At 44.5% G+C, this 16,113-nt stretch overlaps 1 protein-coding gene across 1 annotated transcript in view; it reads left to right on the top strand.

Annotated features, from left to right (window-relative positions):
• The first annotated feature begins 1,984 nt into the window (after nucleotides 1-1,984).
• CASS4 (Cas scaffold protein family member 4) overlaps nucleotides 1,985-16,113 on the top strand; it is a 39,122-nt gene continuing 24,993 nt past the window's right edge. Inside the window, exon 1 of the mRNA XM_060032653.1 lies at nucleotides 1,985-2,168. Coding sequence (XP_059888636.1) covers nucleotides 2,133-2,168 — 36 coding nt within the window. The 5' untranslated portion in view covers nucleotides 1,985-2,132. The remainder of the gene's footprint in view (nucleotides 2,169-16,113) is intronic.

Genomic DNA, 16,113 nt, shown 5'->3' with positions numbered 1-16,113 from the left:
AGTGGTGATGGTTGCACAACTCTGAATATACTAAAAAACACTGAATCGTACTTTTGTGGTATGTGAATTATATCTTAATAAAGCTGTTATTTTTTTAAATTCAGTATCAGCAGTACAGTACAGTGAATCCCCATGGACTCATCACTCAGACTCCCCAATCTTCAACTCACGCCCAGTATTGTTCTACCTATACCTCTATCTACTTTCCCCTTGAATTATTTTGAATTTTCAAATTTTATCTGTAAATATTGCAGTATATATCTCTGAGAGATAAGGACTTTTTAAAATGCAATCATAACATTTTTCCATCTCAATATATATGTGGAAACATTGAATCTTGGTTTAATAAATTCCCACTCTGGAAACATGAACCTCAGCCTTAGCTGGACAGTGCTTGCCTCTTCCTCATCTGAGGTGCTACATGGCCCATGGCCGCCGACACAGAGGAGCTGCTAGAGCCAGAAGAAAAAGCAGGAGGGAAGAGGTGCACCCAAGAGAAACACCCGGATTCACATTTAACAACATGGAAATCACCTGCTATTTTGCAGTGGCCTTTGCCTCACAAATATCACCTGTTATATGCATTGCAGTGGTACTACTTTAATGATTTGTCTCATCTGTAAAGACTTAACAGGATAAAATACTTCTGTTAGTCCAGGGTCTATACGGCTCTGCCCCAGCTTCTCGTACCTTGCCTTCCTCGTGAAGCCTTCCCTAAATTACTCCCCCACTCTCCCATCTCTGTCCTCCTCTCTATGGATCTCCACCTTGAGCTTGTTGCCAAGTCAGTTTGTGATCGTTCTGTGCGATCACCGTTCCCTCCCTGTTAACTGCTCCCATCAACAGCATGTCAATTACTTGGCACTGCAAGTTAACTTCCAACACTGGTAACAATTTAAAATATAGGTCCTGGGGACTTCCCTAGTGGTCAGGTGGCTAAGACTCTACACTCCCAATGCAGGGGGCCCAGGTTCAATCCCTGGTCAGGGAACTAGATCCCACATGCCACAACTAAGAGTTCGCATGCTGCAACTAAAAGATCCTGCATGCTGCAACTAAGACCTGACACAGCTAAATAAATATTTTTGAAAAGAAATAAATAAAATAAAATATAGATTGTCTCAGCCAGAAGTCAGTCAGCTATTTCCACCTGTAAATCCTTCCTGGTGCTCAGACTTGTAGGGGCTACATGTGGGATAGCCTGCAGACAAGACAGTAAGTGCTGTAATCACAGGAGAACGATGAGAGAGACAGCCCATTGGAGGTGGAAGCTGAGCCCCGCTGGGAAGGATGGGTACCCGTTTGTTTATGTGAAATAAAAGTGTGAACATGCCTAGCAAGGAATCTGCTCTCCTGTGGGTCCTCTCTGGATGTTTAGTCTGAACTTAAGGAAAGTGGAAAGACTTAGCAAGTCGTCCCGAACTGTGTGAACTAGTGTGGCATCACGTGGGTGGGTCGGTGAGATTTGAGAGATAATGTATTGATAAGTACTCCGCATAACCCTGCTGCAGAGCTAGCACTCAAAGACCAGGGGGTGAGTATGGGGGTCAGAGCGGGGGGAAGCGGAAGAGTGCACCTGACGGGAAAGATGTGGGACGAGGTCCCTTGGGCACGCCCCCACCCCCGCTGGACTTGTTTTCTCCGGCTGTTGCAGGGTAAGTTTTAGGGGGCAGGAAGGAAGAAACACTGACTGTTATCACAAATTTGTCCTGGTGGCCTCTAATCAGAGAAATATGCTTGGTCTGTCCAGGGGGAGTTGTTCCACAACGTTCAAGGGATGAGAATGCCATGCGTTCATAAGTAGGAACTTCACCCTGTAAAGCAGAAGACTTTTTTTTTTCGTTTTGCGGTTTCTTGTAGCAAATGTGTGACAATTTATACTTACAGACATCACACATTGAGGAGTGAGTGTGGTCTGGATTTCTGGTCTCCCTTCCTTCACCTCTTTTCTTCTCACCCTTTCCAGAAAGTTTGCCTGCTGGGAGAATCATTCTGACAATTTCCTGTGCTGTCAGCTCCATAGAATTCAGTTTCTGAGAACCAGCCAGAGGCATGCAGTGACATTGCGTAACCACCTCTGAAGTCAGAGATATCAGCCGTGGAGCTCAAAGGAGCCGTTTCACACCAGCAACATGAAAGGAGCTAGCATCACGGACGGGGCGCCCAAGGTGAGTGGCGGGGCTGTGTGCAGAGGCAGACGGAGCAGCCTGTTTGGGTTATAAGGACAGCGGCCGATTTCAGGGCTGAGTTTCTGATGAAGTCAAAGATGAATACCAGTAACATCTAAGTTTGAGAGGAGAAAGTTTCACGTGAGTTTAAGTATAGAAACTATATGTGCCGTAAAGCTCCTGACCAGTCTGACTCAGAGATGGTTGCAAATTACTTCCTAGCAAAACCCAGTTTACGCGGTTGATAACACAACCCATCCCTTTGTGTCCATTCACCTTCTAACAAACTTCCGAGCGAGACATGGGTCTCTGCCCCAGCCCTGAGTCCTCAGCGGGCCTTCCTCATGCTGTTTTCACATTACCTTCTGTACTGACATGCATGAGTGGAGCTCAAGTCTGTGACAGGAATCAAAAAGGATTTGCTGTTTAGAATATTGAAATGGCTGCTAAAAGAAAACTGCTTGGACACAAGGAAAAGTGAAGGTCAGGGTTATTTTGCTACATCTTTTTAAAATTTTAAGTAGAACAGGAAAACAAAATGAAACAATTATGAAATGGGGAGCTTGCTTATATGATTAAATATGTGTTATTTATTATTATAATAATAACAATAGGTGTCACTGGAGGAATGTACAGCTGAATAACCCATGACAGTCTCTCTTATGTAGATTGCTACCCTAGAATTTTGTACCCGACTATTTGCTTTGAAAAATTTTAAACCATTGGGAAAATAGAAAAAAAATTTCAGTAAACCTGTGCGTATCCTTTACCTACATTCACCGATTCCTGACACTTTGTCACATTTGTATGCATCTATTTGTATATATTTAGACACAGGCTACGTTCACATTTTCCAAAAATCCAAAAACATCCTTTCTAGCTTTTTTGGCTGTTATTATTTCTTTGCATGTTTACTTGTTTTTTTCCCAGCCCAGGACTCATTCCAGGATCACACATTTTGTTTGTTACGTCTCTGTCATCCTTAATCTAGAACAGTCCACTACTTTTTTTTTAAACATCTTTATTGGAGTATAATTGCTTTACAATGGTCTGTTAGTTTCTGCTTTATAACAAAGTGAATCAGTTATACATATACATATGTTCCCATATCTCTTCCCTCTTGCATCTCTCTTCCTCCCACCCTCCCTATCCCACCCCTCTAGGTGGTCACAAAGCACCGAGCTGATCTCCCTGTGCTATGCGGCTGCTTCCCACTAGCTATCTACCTTACGTTTGGTAGTGTATATACGTCCATGCCACTCTCTCACTTTGTCCCCGCTTACCCTTCCCTCTCCCCATATCCTCAAGTCCATTCTCTAGTAGGTCTGTGTCTTTATTCCTGTCTTACCCCTAGGTTCTTTATCAGTCTACTACTTTTTTATTTCTTTCATAAAACTGACATTCTCTACGAATATCCAGATTTTTTAACCATTTACCCTTTTTTTTTAATGGGCCACTTATTCTGCCCAATTTCTATAGCACTTTACAATGTGTAATTGTAACATGTATATGTGTAATTAACATGTATATATACATATAGCATATATGTGATAGTCCCAGCATCCCCATGAATTTCTATTGTCGATATTATACAGATAATAACAGCTGACCCTTACTGACTCTCCATCTGTCAGGCCTGGTGCTGAGTGCTATTCTTGCTTTTTCTCATTACATCGTCTCGACATCTCCATAAGGTAGACGTGTTACTCTTATCCCCATTTGACAGACGAGGAAAGTAGGGTTCATTGACTTGCCAAGGTCATTTGCTAGTAAGTGGAATGCCAGGAGCCAAACCCAGACAGACTGACGCAGACCCAGACTTAACCAGCTCACTATATGCTGACCCTTAGGCCAGAGGTCTGCAGTCTTTTCATAAAGAGCCAGCTAGTATTTTATGCTCTGTGGTCCACCTCTGATCTCTGGTGCACATTCCTGTTTTTATTTTTTATTTCTGGCTGCACCTCGGATTTCGGGATCTTAGTTCCCGGACCAGGGATCAAACCTGGCCCCCTGCTGTGGAAGATCAAAGTCCTAACCACTGGACTGCCAGGGAAGTCCCTCTGATGCATATTCTTTTTTGTTTTTACAACCCTTTAAAAATATGAAATCATTCTTAACTCTTGGACTGGTCATGTGGATTTGGCCCACAGGCCCTAGTTTGCCGACCCAAGTCTTAGATGAATGATGTCTCAACTCGTACGGATGCACCCCCTACCCAGTTACAGCAGCACCAGGGCGAGAACCCAAATCTTCCATTCCTAGCCCAGAGGCAACCTCAGTTCATGCTTTCTTGGGTATCCCTACAGAACTGCCAATGCACATATAAGATAATATGATTTTTTTAAAGGTTTTTCAAGAACAGGAGCAGTAACTGAACAACTGTTGAGCTTCTTGTCTTTTACAGTGAACAGTACATATTAGAGCTCCATCTGTTTTAGCACCACTGACCTACCTCAGTATTTTCAATGCCTACGTTGTCATTTAGGTGCTTTTGATTAAAAGGTAACACAATGCTTGAAGGAGTCATACCATGTGAGTGGTTCTCAGCATTGGTGCATCTGACTTTAAAGCAACCCTGACTTTCACTTAGGGGCACCCAGACTCCTTTCATGCCCCGAGGTCAGCCTGTGTACGTCAGGTGGTGAACTGTGCCTGCCCTTTCAGGCTGTTCCCCGGTGTTGCTGCTTGACAAACAACCAAGAGCTCCTCGTCAGTAGAATTTCACCTTTGTGCACAGTGGATTTTGTGTAATTGTCTGACTTTTATTAGGTTTCCGCAAACTGTCTTACAAAATGAAGAGAAAACTAAAAAATAAACATGGTGGTATTAGAGCTAGGAAACACTGGTCTCAAACAGTGTAATTGCAAAAGGTAGAGACCGTTGTGTGTTGCCAAGGCTGTAAATCCAACATCTCATTGGACTGTAGCTGATTGACTCCATGTTCAACTCCATTCATGCAACGCTGGAAAATTAGGTCTGAAAGACAAGGTGAATAACTGGTTTTACTATATGTAAGTCCTTGCTTTGGATTTTTGGTTGTTTCAAAAGTGCCTTATTTATGAAAATAGAGTCTGCATGTATTTTAGTGATTCGGTCCCGTTTGTGGCAGTTTACTTTGAGCGTATGTGTCTGTGTGTGCGTGCGCATGTCCACACCATTAGAGGTGATGCTGAAAATAGCATCTTTGTGTACAGGCATCTTTGTCTCCCTGGAGTGAATGGCCAGGAATTGAAAGAGGAATCCTGGGTCAAATAAGCATGGTATTTTGTTTTCCATCACTTTCTGAGAACTTCTAAAATTTGAAAACTTAGTTTCCATAGTATTTTCTCTACAATCTATATTTTCTCTCTTTTATAAATAGAGCCATAGGCTGTTTTGCTCACTTGGTTTTCTGAAGGGAGTTTTCAAACCAAGTGTCTTTACCATGTTACTGAAGTGTGGATGTTCCAGAGCACTGATCAAAATAATATTTATGTTTTAAGAACGTTTAAACATCCTGAAATGTTCTCAACATTTCAGATTCAGCTTCAGTTAAAACGCAAACATCCTGTGGTCCTCTTCCATCTCAACTCTGAGTGGGATGGTTCTAGATTCACTCAAGGAGGGTCTAGGTAAAGACTTAGAATAAAAAAAAAACAATCACCAACACTCCCAGGGTTAGTTTAGACCCTAACAGGCTGCAGTGGCATTGGATGAGTCTGCCGCTCGCCAAGACTCTTCTGCTCTGGTGCTTCTGGGCAAGAACGCTCGGTGAGGCTTTGTTTGTGAATGAGGAGCAATTTCAGGCTCTCCTTGTACCTTTAAAGCTCTCAGATGGTAAGCAAGACACTTTCAACTCAGTCTTTGTCGGAGAAGGGCAAGTGTGATCACGGCAGGGAACTCACCATCACCCACCAGGCCCTGCCGCGTGCCACTCCCACCAGCTCCCACCACCTCAGTTCCTTCCCCTTCTCCCCTGCTGTTCCCGACCTGGGAATGCTCCTCTCTCCCTGTGGCTTGACCACTGGGTCCTCCTCTCAAGCATCTCCCCATCCAGAGGCCTCTCTGGACCACCCTGTCTAAACCACCTCCCTTTTCCACATCCATCCCATCATTCTCATCATCCGTCCCAGCCTCACTTAACAAGATTGGAAATTGTCTTGCCTTTGTTTCGCCCTTTGGAAATTCAGCTCCATAAGGGACAGATCTGGCCTTTCTTATTCAGTGCTGCATCTTTAGTGCCTACAGCAATGCCTGCACATAGTAGGTGTTCAAGAAACACTTTGGTCGGTGTGCGTGTGTGAATGAATGGGAGGTTACCTGGAGTGCAGATAGAGAGCCCTTGCAACATGGTCACGAGGACAGGAATAGTACTTCCTGCTTACCAGATGTCTGGGAACAGAGGTCACCCCTGACTCTCAGCTCTTCTAACCCCTACCTGACCCCATCCTGACCCGCCTCTCAACCTAGATGCTTGAGAATTACCCCCCTCGTTCTCCCACGGCGAGATGTTGCCTTAGATCTGAGCCTGTGCAATTGAAGTCACGGCCACAAGGACCTGTGGTCTCCCTCTGACCTCATCCAGCAGCCTCATCCCTTCACCTGCCTCCCAAAGCAAAACAAGTAACCACAGCACCCAGCTTGAAAGCACAACTCATGGTCCACTGTTTAGCCTCTCACCCAAGACAGAATCATTGCGCTCTGGGGGTTTGGGCGATCAACACAGAGCCGACATTCCCGTGGGATCAGACAGTCGGTAAATAAGTAAATGGACACAATGATCTCAGGTGCTGACAACTGCCCTAAAGCAAAGAAAACAGGGCTTCCCAGTGGCGCAGTGGTTAAGAATCCGCCTGCCAACGCAGGAGACACGGGTTCAAGCCGTGGGCTGGGAAGATCCCACATGCCGCGGAGCAACTAAGCCCATGCTCCACAACTACTGAGCCTGTTGCTCTAGAGCCTGAGAGCCACAACTACTGAGCCTGTTGCTCTAGAGCCTGAGAGCCACAACTACTGAGCCCGTGTGCCACAACTACTGAAGCCTGTGTGCCTAGAGCCCGTGCTCTGCAACAAGAGAATCCACAGCAATGAGAAAAGCCCGCACACCACAACAAGGAGTAGCCCCGCTCGCCACAACTAGAGAAAGCCCCCGTGCAGCAATGAAGACCCAACGCTGCTATAAATAAATAAATAAATTTATTTTTTTAAAAAATTAGTATTAAAAAAAAAACAGGGTGACCTGATAGAGGTGATCCACAGAAAGGGCCTCTCTGGAAACCAGAATGATGGGAAAAGCTTTCCAGGCAGAGGGAACAGCAAATGCAAGGGCAGGAATGAATTCAGCAGAGCAGAGCATCCATGAAAACGCCAGTGGTCAGAGCAGAGTTAACAAGGGTAGAAAGTGTCAGAAGCAAGATTTGAGGGGTAAGCAGGATCTGTTCACATAGGGCCTCGTCGACACTGTAAGAACTTTGAAGTGCATTCTAACTGCAGAATGCACTCTAACTGCATTCAAACTGCTACTTTACACAAGCCACTGGCCTGTGTAAAGTAGGAGATAACATGGGCTGATTTACGTCTTTTAAGACATCTTAAGGCTGCCGTGCACACACAGACAGTCAGTAGGAAAGAGCAGAAGCGGGGAGGTGAATCAGGAGACAGGGCCAGGGCTTCATTTTCCATTTTGGATGGTACCGTGCTGTTCTCAGCGCACATGGAGAAGAACCGTTTGCTCTGTCTTTTGAAAAAAATAAAACGTTTGGTGTTTGAGAGTGTCAGGAGATGTGATCAGAAAGAACAGTAAATAAAGGTATAAATAGCTTTTATTGAGGTACACGTGCTATATGCTTTATTTTTTTAAGAAACGGATGTTTATTTTCCACCAACTTTATTTCCATTTTCTTTCATTCATTCCCCAAATATATTGAGCCAGACGCTGCTCTAAATGCCACAGAAGACAAAAGTCGTCACTTTTCTCAATATTTAATAAACTGTCATTAGCGTTAAAAATCCATTACCTTCTATTATTCTTTCCCCTGTTCGATAACCTTTATTTTCTCTTTTTTTTATAAATTTATTTTTTTCTTTATTTTTGGCTGTGTCGGGTCTTCGTTGCTGTGCGCGGGCTTTCTCTAGTTGCAGCGAGCGGGAGCTACTCTTGGTTGCAATGCGCGGGCTCCTCACTGCGGTGGCTTCTCTTGTTGCGGAGCACGGGCTCTAGGCACGCGGGCTCAGCAGTTGTGGCTCGTGGGCTCTAGAGTGCAGGCTCAGTAGTTGTGGCGCACAGGCTCAGTTGCTCCTTGGCATGTGGGATCTTCCCGGACCACACCTCGAACCGGTGTCCCCTGCGTTGGCAGGTGGATTCTTAAACACTGTGCCACCAGGGGAGTCCATAACCTTTATTCTCTTAACATTGTATTTGCTATAGAGCTCACTTTGGGGGGGCGGAGGCGGTGCAGAAAAAAGGCCAGACAGAACACCAACTGCTTATACTACAAGTTAAAAATGTTGCCAGGAGACTTTTCAAAGGAGAGTGGCCTGCATGATAATGGAATGAGGAAGCGACCTTAGAAATGTGTGTGGTCATGTTGGAACTGTGATGACTCAGGGGGGAAATGACAAGAGCCTGGAGGGGAAATAACTTCAAAGGAGGAAGGTGGGAGCCTGGTAACAAAGAAAAAAAAAGATACCACTACAAGTGATATTCGAAGACTCCAACATGAGTTGCAAAAAGGGGAAATAAGTATTTTTGGAACCATTTCCAAACGTATTGCCCATAAACCATGTGTTTATTGGAATGGAAGAGGGCTCCTGTGTGCACATGGCAAGGACAGAGATAGGAACAAGAAGGCGGAGTGTGCGTCTGCGCCTGGGACGGCATCTCCTGGCTCTTTGCGGGGAGGCTTTGCCAGCTCTTAAAACTCCTCTAGGAAATGTTATTCCTGGTCAAGTCTGGGCTCTGCATCGGGCCCACTCACTCCACGGTGAATCGATTGTTCTTTTTCTTTAAACCCTTGCTTCTCCTTAGAATCAGGAGCAGTTTTGTTTGTTACACGTTTGTTACAGGCAGCTTGTCTTTTGGGGCTTGGAGGGGGTGAGAATTGGGGTAAGAAAGCAGTAGGGTGCCTCTCCCTCGGAGACGCTTGCCATCTAGTTAACAAAAAGTAAAACGTGCCTGTGGAAGGTTCTCTTGGGTTCAGAATTTAAACTCAGAGGAGGCTGAAAGGGCACGACAGTCAATTACTAATAGCGAGAATGTCAAGTTGCTTCTGTCCTACACGGATGTTTCCCAACATGGAGGGGGTCAACAGCCCTGGGGAAATCAACAGGGACAGTTACAAAGCACATTCTCTATAACCTTCCTTGTGGTGCTAGCCATGGGTTTATCTGTGGCTCATTATTGACAACAAAATGAATAAACCCAGTGAACTGGAATAAATGCCCACCAGCAGCCTGTGAGAAGAACTTAAAGAACAGGTGGCTCGTTGCTTTCCTAACACCCCCAAAATGACCCTAACAGATGGAGAATTCGGTGAACAAGTATGAACTTTCACATTTCTCTATGATCCAGTAAACAGCTTGGACCAGTTTTGAATTCTTCCTGATCAATCAAGTGGAAAATAATCACACCCTGCAGGGACTTTGACCTCATTCATACAAGATGATTTTAGGTGTGGTACACAGATAGAACATTTCTTAATGTTAGCTCTGTATTTTAATGTGCATTGGAAAAAACTAAAACTAGCTCATCAAACTTGTAATTTCATAGGTCATATTGCTTTGGGAGACTTTTTTTTTATTGGCTTAATTTAATATTTTCCTTGAAGTTAAAAATGTACAGACAGCACATGGATATGACAGGAAGCATGCAGTTAATAGACACACGAAGTTTAAGAAACACAGTCTTAGACAAAGCTTTCTCCTAATTGGCGGTGGTATAATTGCTTCAGACCAATCAAAGGACACGAAACACCTTCTTTCGTCTCCATGCCTTTGATCCCCTTTACGCTTCAAAACAAGAAAAAGGGAAGGAAGGAAAAGATGAGAAAGGAAAGGATCCCACCTGTCATTTTCTTTAATCCCTCTGATGGCTTTCATGAAGTAGGAGATAAGAGCAAGACGAAACCATGCAAAATGTGGGGGGTTGCAGTTGGATGGGAACCCTATACTTTCAGATGAGGATACTGAGGCCCAGGAAAATTCTCAGCTACTTGCCCTCCTCCCTCCATGTGTTTCTCACAAGAGAGGGCTGAATTCTCAACCACTTACCTTGGCTCAACATTGCTCTCAACTCCTCTTTTCCCCAAACCAAATACCTGAAACAAGAATTCAGAGACTTGTCTAGCAAGGAGTGAACTTGGAGGTGGGGAGGGGGTTTGGGGGACGGATGAATAAATATCCTGGATCTCTAGGGCACTACAAGCTACAGAAACAGTTTGGTATAACATGAACCTGTCTTGGGCCACATCCAAAAATATCAATTGCTCAGAAGACCTGGGAGATCTTTATTGTTGCATCATTTCAACCCTTGGGCTTGGACTAACAGAACCTTGTTCACCTTGTTCATGGAGAAATCAGTTAAGGTTTGTGTGTGTTCGCAGACTAAGCCATGGTCAGGCTCATTTTTAGAGGTGTTGGGAAAACAAGGAATCCTTCTTTTATTTAAGTTTTTCTTTTTCTCTTATATCCCTTCTCATTTCCAAGTTCACCAGGTTTATTCCCTTCTTAGTCCCCAGTGCCTACAGCTAAGCTGGAGACAATGGCTATTTGCATCCAGATGGGTGGAAGGGAACCGGTGTGTTATGTAACCGGCCCCTACCTTTCCCACCCATGGCTGTTGGTTTCACCCCAGATCTCTCACCCCACCCCAGGTAGGGACAGCTGCAGAAAGAGCAGTGCTCAGGCACAAGTGTTCTAGACCCTAAACCTCACAGCATGCCAGCACCAACTACTACAGGAGTTCCCTTCTGAAGTGATTTCTGCCAATGTTTTCCAGGGTATGGACTAATCACCTTTAAAAATAATTTCTTTAAAGGATCAAGATGAAGGTGAATGTCTGTATCTGAGTTTCTCTCTTCTGGAATCCATTTCCTGCAAGAGTTCAATTGCTTAGGACTCAGAGTGAACTGTGTAAATGCATCCATTACTTGTTATTCTGCATTTTTTCCACTAAGTTAAGGAAGTAGGTAATGATGTTTCCCAAGCAACTATCCCATCAGTGGAAATTATCAAAAGTTGTTTTATGTCCCACGTTTTGAAGCAAAAAAGAGAGAAATTGAATTTTGTTTAGAAAGCTCTATTCTACTCAGTTAAGTTTTTGGCTTTTTTCGTTTTTTTGTTTTTTTTTTTTTGCGGTACGCGGGCCTCTCACTGCTGTGGCCTCTCGCATTGCGGAGCACAGGCTCTGGACGCGCAGGCTCAGCGGCCATGGCTCACGGGCCCAGCCGCTCCGCGGCATGTGGGATCTTCCCGGACCGGGGCACGAACCTGTGTCCCCTACACCGGCAGGCGGACTCTCAACCACTGCGCCACCAGGGAAGCCCTAAGTTTTTTTTTTTAAAGCTTAAAGGTGACTCTAAATATAAAAGTAATCTGGAAAAAAGCATTTCAGTATCTCAGTTAAATGACTTCAGATCACTTTCTACACATTCTGGAGCCTTTTAGTCCAGAACTTTTCAACTTTTTCAGAAGCGGAGCTGAAGCTAAAACTCAGTTATTTTCTAGCCTATCTGGCAAATTAATATTAACCACAAGAAAGACAGCAGTTTTCCCTCAGCCTCTCTCACTTAACTGCTTTGCTAAGTTTTTTATAAAAATAGCTCCAAGAGAAGCAACTCTTCTTTATGCTGTGGGATGATGGAAGAAATTACTTAGCTGTCACCTCATTTAAAAAAAAATTCTAAGTATTTCTGAAAATGAAATGCAGATCATTGCAGCCGAGCTGTGTCAAGTTCTACAGCACCATGTTAGGCATGACACATTAAAAGGAAATAATTTAATATAGTTGCAAATCTCAAGGCAAGTTCTGGTTGTGAAATATACCATTTTGCTATGTTAAGTGACTCGGTTCCCTGTAACTTGTGGAATTTTACTTTTCAATGTAAATGTGGCTATGGAAAGCTACTGAAATTCATGAAAGGAAAGAAAAGTTAACTTAGAGAAGAGAAAGAGGAGGAGGCCTGATGGCCTGGTGGCCCATCTCAGCTGCAGACCTCATAATACAGTTCCACGTGGAAGGAAAGCAGCAAGTGGTTATCCCAACGCCTTCCCCGATGTTACGCGAGTGCAAGGCACAGCTGCAGTGTCCTGCAGCTGCTGGTCCTAATTTCTGGTCTTGGGAACAGTCCCCTCATGGGGGCCCCTCCCACTTGGCCCAGGTGTTTGTGCCCAGGACCATGTCATTCTGCAGCTGACCACAGGGGAGGGGACGTAGTGGTGGCAAAGGCACCCAGCCTCTCCTGTTTACCTGGAGACTTATTCGATGCCTCTCTAACTTACCTGGGCCAGGCCAGAAAAACCCTTAAAGCTTCACCCCACCTAAATTTCTGCGATTCTTAACACACCTACGGTTAGACCCTGTTGCCTTTAAGTGGTAGGTTTTTGTTGCCTTCTCTGGATGTCGTCTGTGACCCTACTCTCAAGGAGCTGGGGAGAAAGAAACACAAAATCAGCTGGTTCTCAACAACTGTCCAAGCACTTCTCAGCATTTTTCATGCTGTAAAGGATCCTCTGATGGATGGGCAATGAGAGTCCCATCAATGGTGTGAGTTATCCCGGAAGTACACAAAGGGTTTCCCCAGATGCCAGATGCTTTTGTGTGGCAAACTGCTTTTGGCTGAGATGAAGACTGACTGGGTCAAGGTTCCCTTCTATCAAATCTGGGAGTAGAACAAGCTTAAGTGATCATGGAAAGCAGGAGCTCAAGTTCACCAACGCAGAAGCAATTCTCTTCTAACAGAACAGAATCTTTTTTAAACACTAGATTTTTATATTGAAAAAGCAAAACACATACATATGGCTTTAAAAATTCAAACTGTACCAATGAACATGGACTGAAAGCATGTTTTCCTTTAATCCCAGAGCTCTATAGTTTCCTGGTCTCCGGTTCAGCTAGCCAGAGGGGGAGCCCCAATGACTTATGTCATCTTCCAGAAAGATGCTGTACTCATAAAAGCATACATAGGGACATACTGTCTGCACAGTTTCTCATCTTGCTTTTTAAAGTATTAATCCTTGGGAATTCCCTGGTGGTCCAGTGGTTAGGACTCCACACTTTCACTGCCCAGGGCCCAGGTTCAATACCTGGTCGGAGAACTAAGATCCCACAAGCCACGTGATGCGGCCAAAAAAAAATTAATACTCTATTTTAGAGAATGTTCCACTTCGGCTCATTTAAACTCTACCTCATTATTTCTAATGGCTGAATAGTATTCCATTATACAAATGTGTCATTATTTGCCAGTAATTACATTGAAGCCATTTCCCAAATTCTTAATGGAGAATCTAATTCTGATCCTCTAACCATACAACTTACCCAACTGAGTTAAAAATGTTTTTATCAGCTTACCATGCCTCTCTCCAGAGGCACACTTTGTCATTTGCTCATCCATCGAAATGCACATGCCATCTCACAAAGGATAGCATGCTAAGCACTATGATTTGTAGGCTAAAAGGGCAGACTCCAGGGTCAGAACTGCCTGTGTGCCAGTCTTGGTTCTATTCGCTGCCCCCCGAGCAACCTTAGGCTAAGTCACTCACCCTCTCTGCGCCTTAACTTTTCATCTCTTAAATGGGACATTAGTAACAGTCCCCGCTTTATGGGATTGTGACTATCAAGTGAGATAGTCAATGATAATTACTTATCCCAGTGCGTGGAACAGAGTTGAAAAGCTGTGAGCAACCCTTATTAAGGCGGCATTGGCTACATAGGGAACAACAATACAAACGTGACTCAATATGCATCCGAAAGATTAGAGAGGATTTTTTTTTCTCTTTGATTAATTATGGGAACTTAATAGCAGTTGACACATACAGTGTGTAAGAAGTCTGCGTTGTAAGTGGGGAGCCTTCCCAGATAGCCCTTGCTGTGACTCCTTAAAGCCTGTTGAGCCCTCCCTTATCTCTCCCCAGATTGCCTTGCAGAATGCTGTCACCCATCCGCATCTCTCATTAAAAAAGTGTCATGGGGATACTTTGTTTCTTCCTCAGGGTTGTCCTCCTTCCTCTGTCCTTCTTCCCTTTTTGGAGAATGTGGGTGGGAAAGGGAAAATGGAGGTGGTGAGGGGATTTTTCTCATGCTCTTGGAAACTTTTCTTTCTCTCTCTCCTCTCTCGATTTTGTTTAACATAATGCGCTTTAAAATATGATGGAAAATAAACATTCACGAGCCAACAGATAGCACCATTCTCTCTGCTTTGATCTTTCTAAGCCTATCTATGTATTTATATAATATGAAATACTTCCAAGTACATTGAAGGGGAGACCTTTGTCTTTAAAGATGATCAAAGAGCTTTCTCCGTTCCGCATTTACTCCTATGTTCTCAGTCTGGGCTCAGCAGCCTCATAAAAGATGTATTAGAGAATATCTCATTGATCTCAAAGGAAAAGTTCCTACATCCAGGAAAAACCTTCATGAACTTGAGGGGTTCACATTTCCCATACATCACAGGGTTTGAAATATTTACAGTGCATGCATTTTAAAAAAATTGTGGCTTATGTGTAACTATTCTCTCTCATGGCCCTCAGAGGGGGAGTATCAATCATTCCATCACCTTCCCCTGAAACTAACTACTACTTCCAAGAATTCTTGGAAGTAAGTCATGGAATCTGTGAGAAGGAAGCTAAAACGCTAAACATGGATGCTTTTCAAAGAAGGATTTTAGTAGGAGAAAAAGGCCTGTCTTGTTAATGGGGTTCCACGATGTCGTACAGAGCAGGGACCCAGCAACGGCTTTCTGCTCAGGGTTCCTTCCACGTTTATGATCTCTATCTCTTCCTGTCTGGGACACTTATTTATTTACTACTTCCTGCCGTGAGCGGGTGACCCTGTGGTATGATTTACCTTCCCAAGGAAATGAAGATTTTCTGGCTACTTTAATGGAAAACATTCCAGGATCTCTACTCTCCTATCCCCTGGCCACTACCTCTGTCATTTCAAGAATACAAGAGTCTGGGGGTGGGGGAAACACTTGTGGAGGATGAAGCGAGAAAAAGCAGGATTGGGTTGTGATGCTGATCTGACCGTTGTGAAGGGAAAGAGGGGAGCAAGCAGGGGAGGGTGGAGAGAGCCTCAGACTGTGAGCATTTTGCACATAGTCTTGGATAACATAATGGGGGGGCGATGGGGGGCTTCAGAACAGATTGCCCATTAGAGGAGTCCTGCACTGGGCAGAAAGGCTCCAGCCCCCGCTTGTTAACTTCCAGTTTGCAAAGGAAACCAGTGTGGGGCCTCTAAGAGCCCAGCAGTGGGCTGGACTCAGCCACAGAGTACTTCATTTGGCCCAAGTGTCATCTTTTGAAATCTGCCTGAGTGTGCCACAGTCTCCACCGCTCCCAAACGTCTGACACCTGGCCTGCCTCCCTGACATAATACTGCTTGCCCGGCTCCTGTGACCATTTGAGTTTGCCTCTCCTGCCTATAGACGTCATTAACCCAGCTCCTTCTAAGTTTACATGCATCTAGACTTCAGCAGATTAGAGCAGGAAATTGACTTGGACTCGGGGAGGCTGTGCACTGAATTGACAAGAGCAGGCTTCAGAGTCCGACAGACTCGAGTTTGAATCCCCAGTCTACTGACTGCTGCTGTGTGACCTTACCCTCTCCTAGTCTCGGGCACCATAAAGCTCTAAAATGAGGCCAACACAGCCAGTGAGCCCCCCACCCCCACCCCATCCAGCTCGAACACTGAGTTTCTGCAGCTTTGCTCTTTCAAGTGAACTGAAGAAAAGTGGAAAGTAAAGCAGGAAG

This window comes from Delphinus delphis, chromosome 15 (assembly GCF_949987515.2).
Source record: "Delphinus delphis chromosome 15, mDelDel1.2, whole genome shotgun sequence".
NCBI lineage: Eukaryota > Metazoa > Chordata > Mammalia > Artiodactyla > Delphinidae > Delphinus > Delphinus delphis.
Note: the sequence above shows the minus strand (reverse complement) of the source record. Positions and strands in the feature narration are given on the sequence as shown.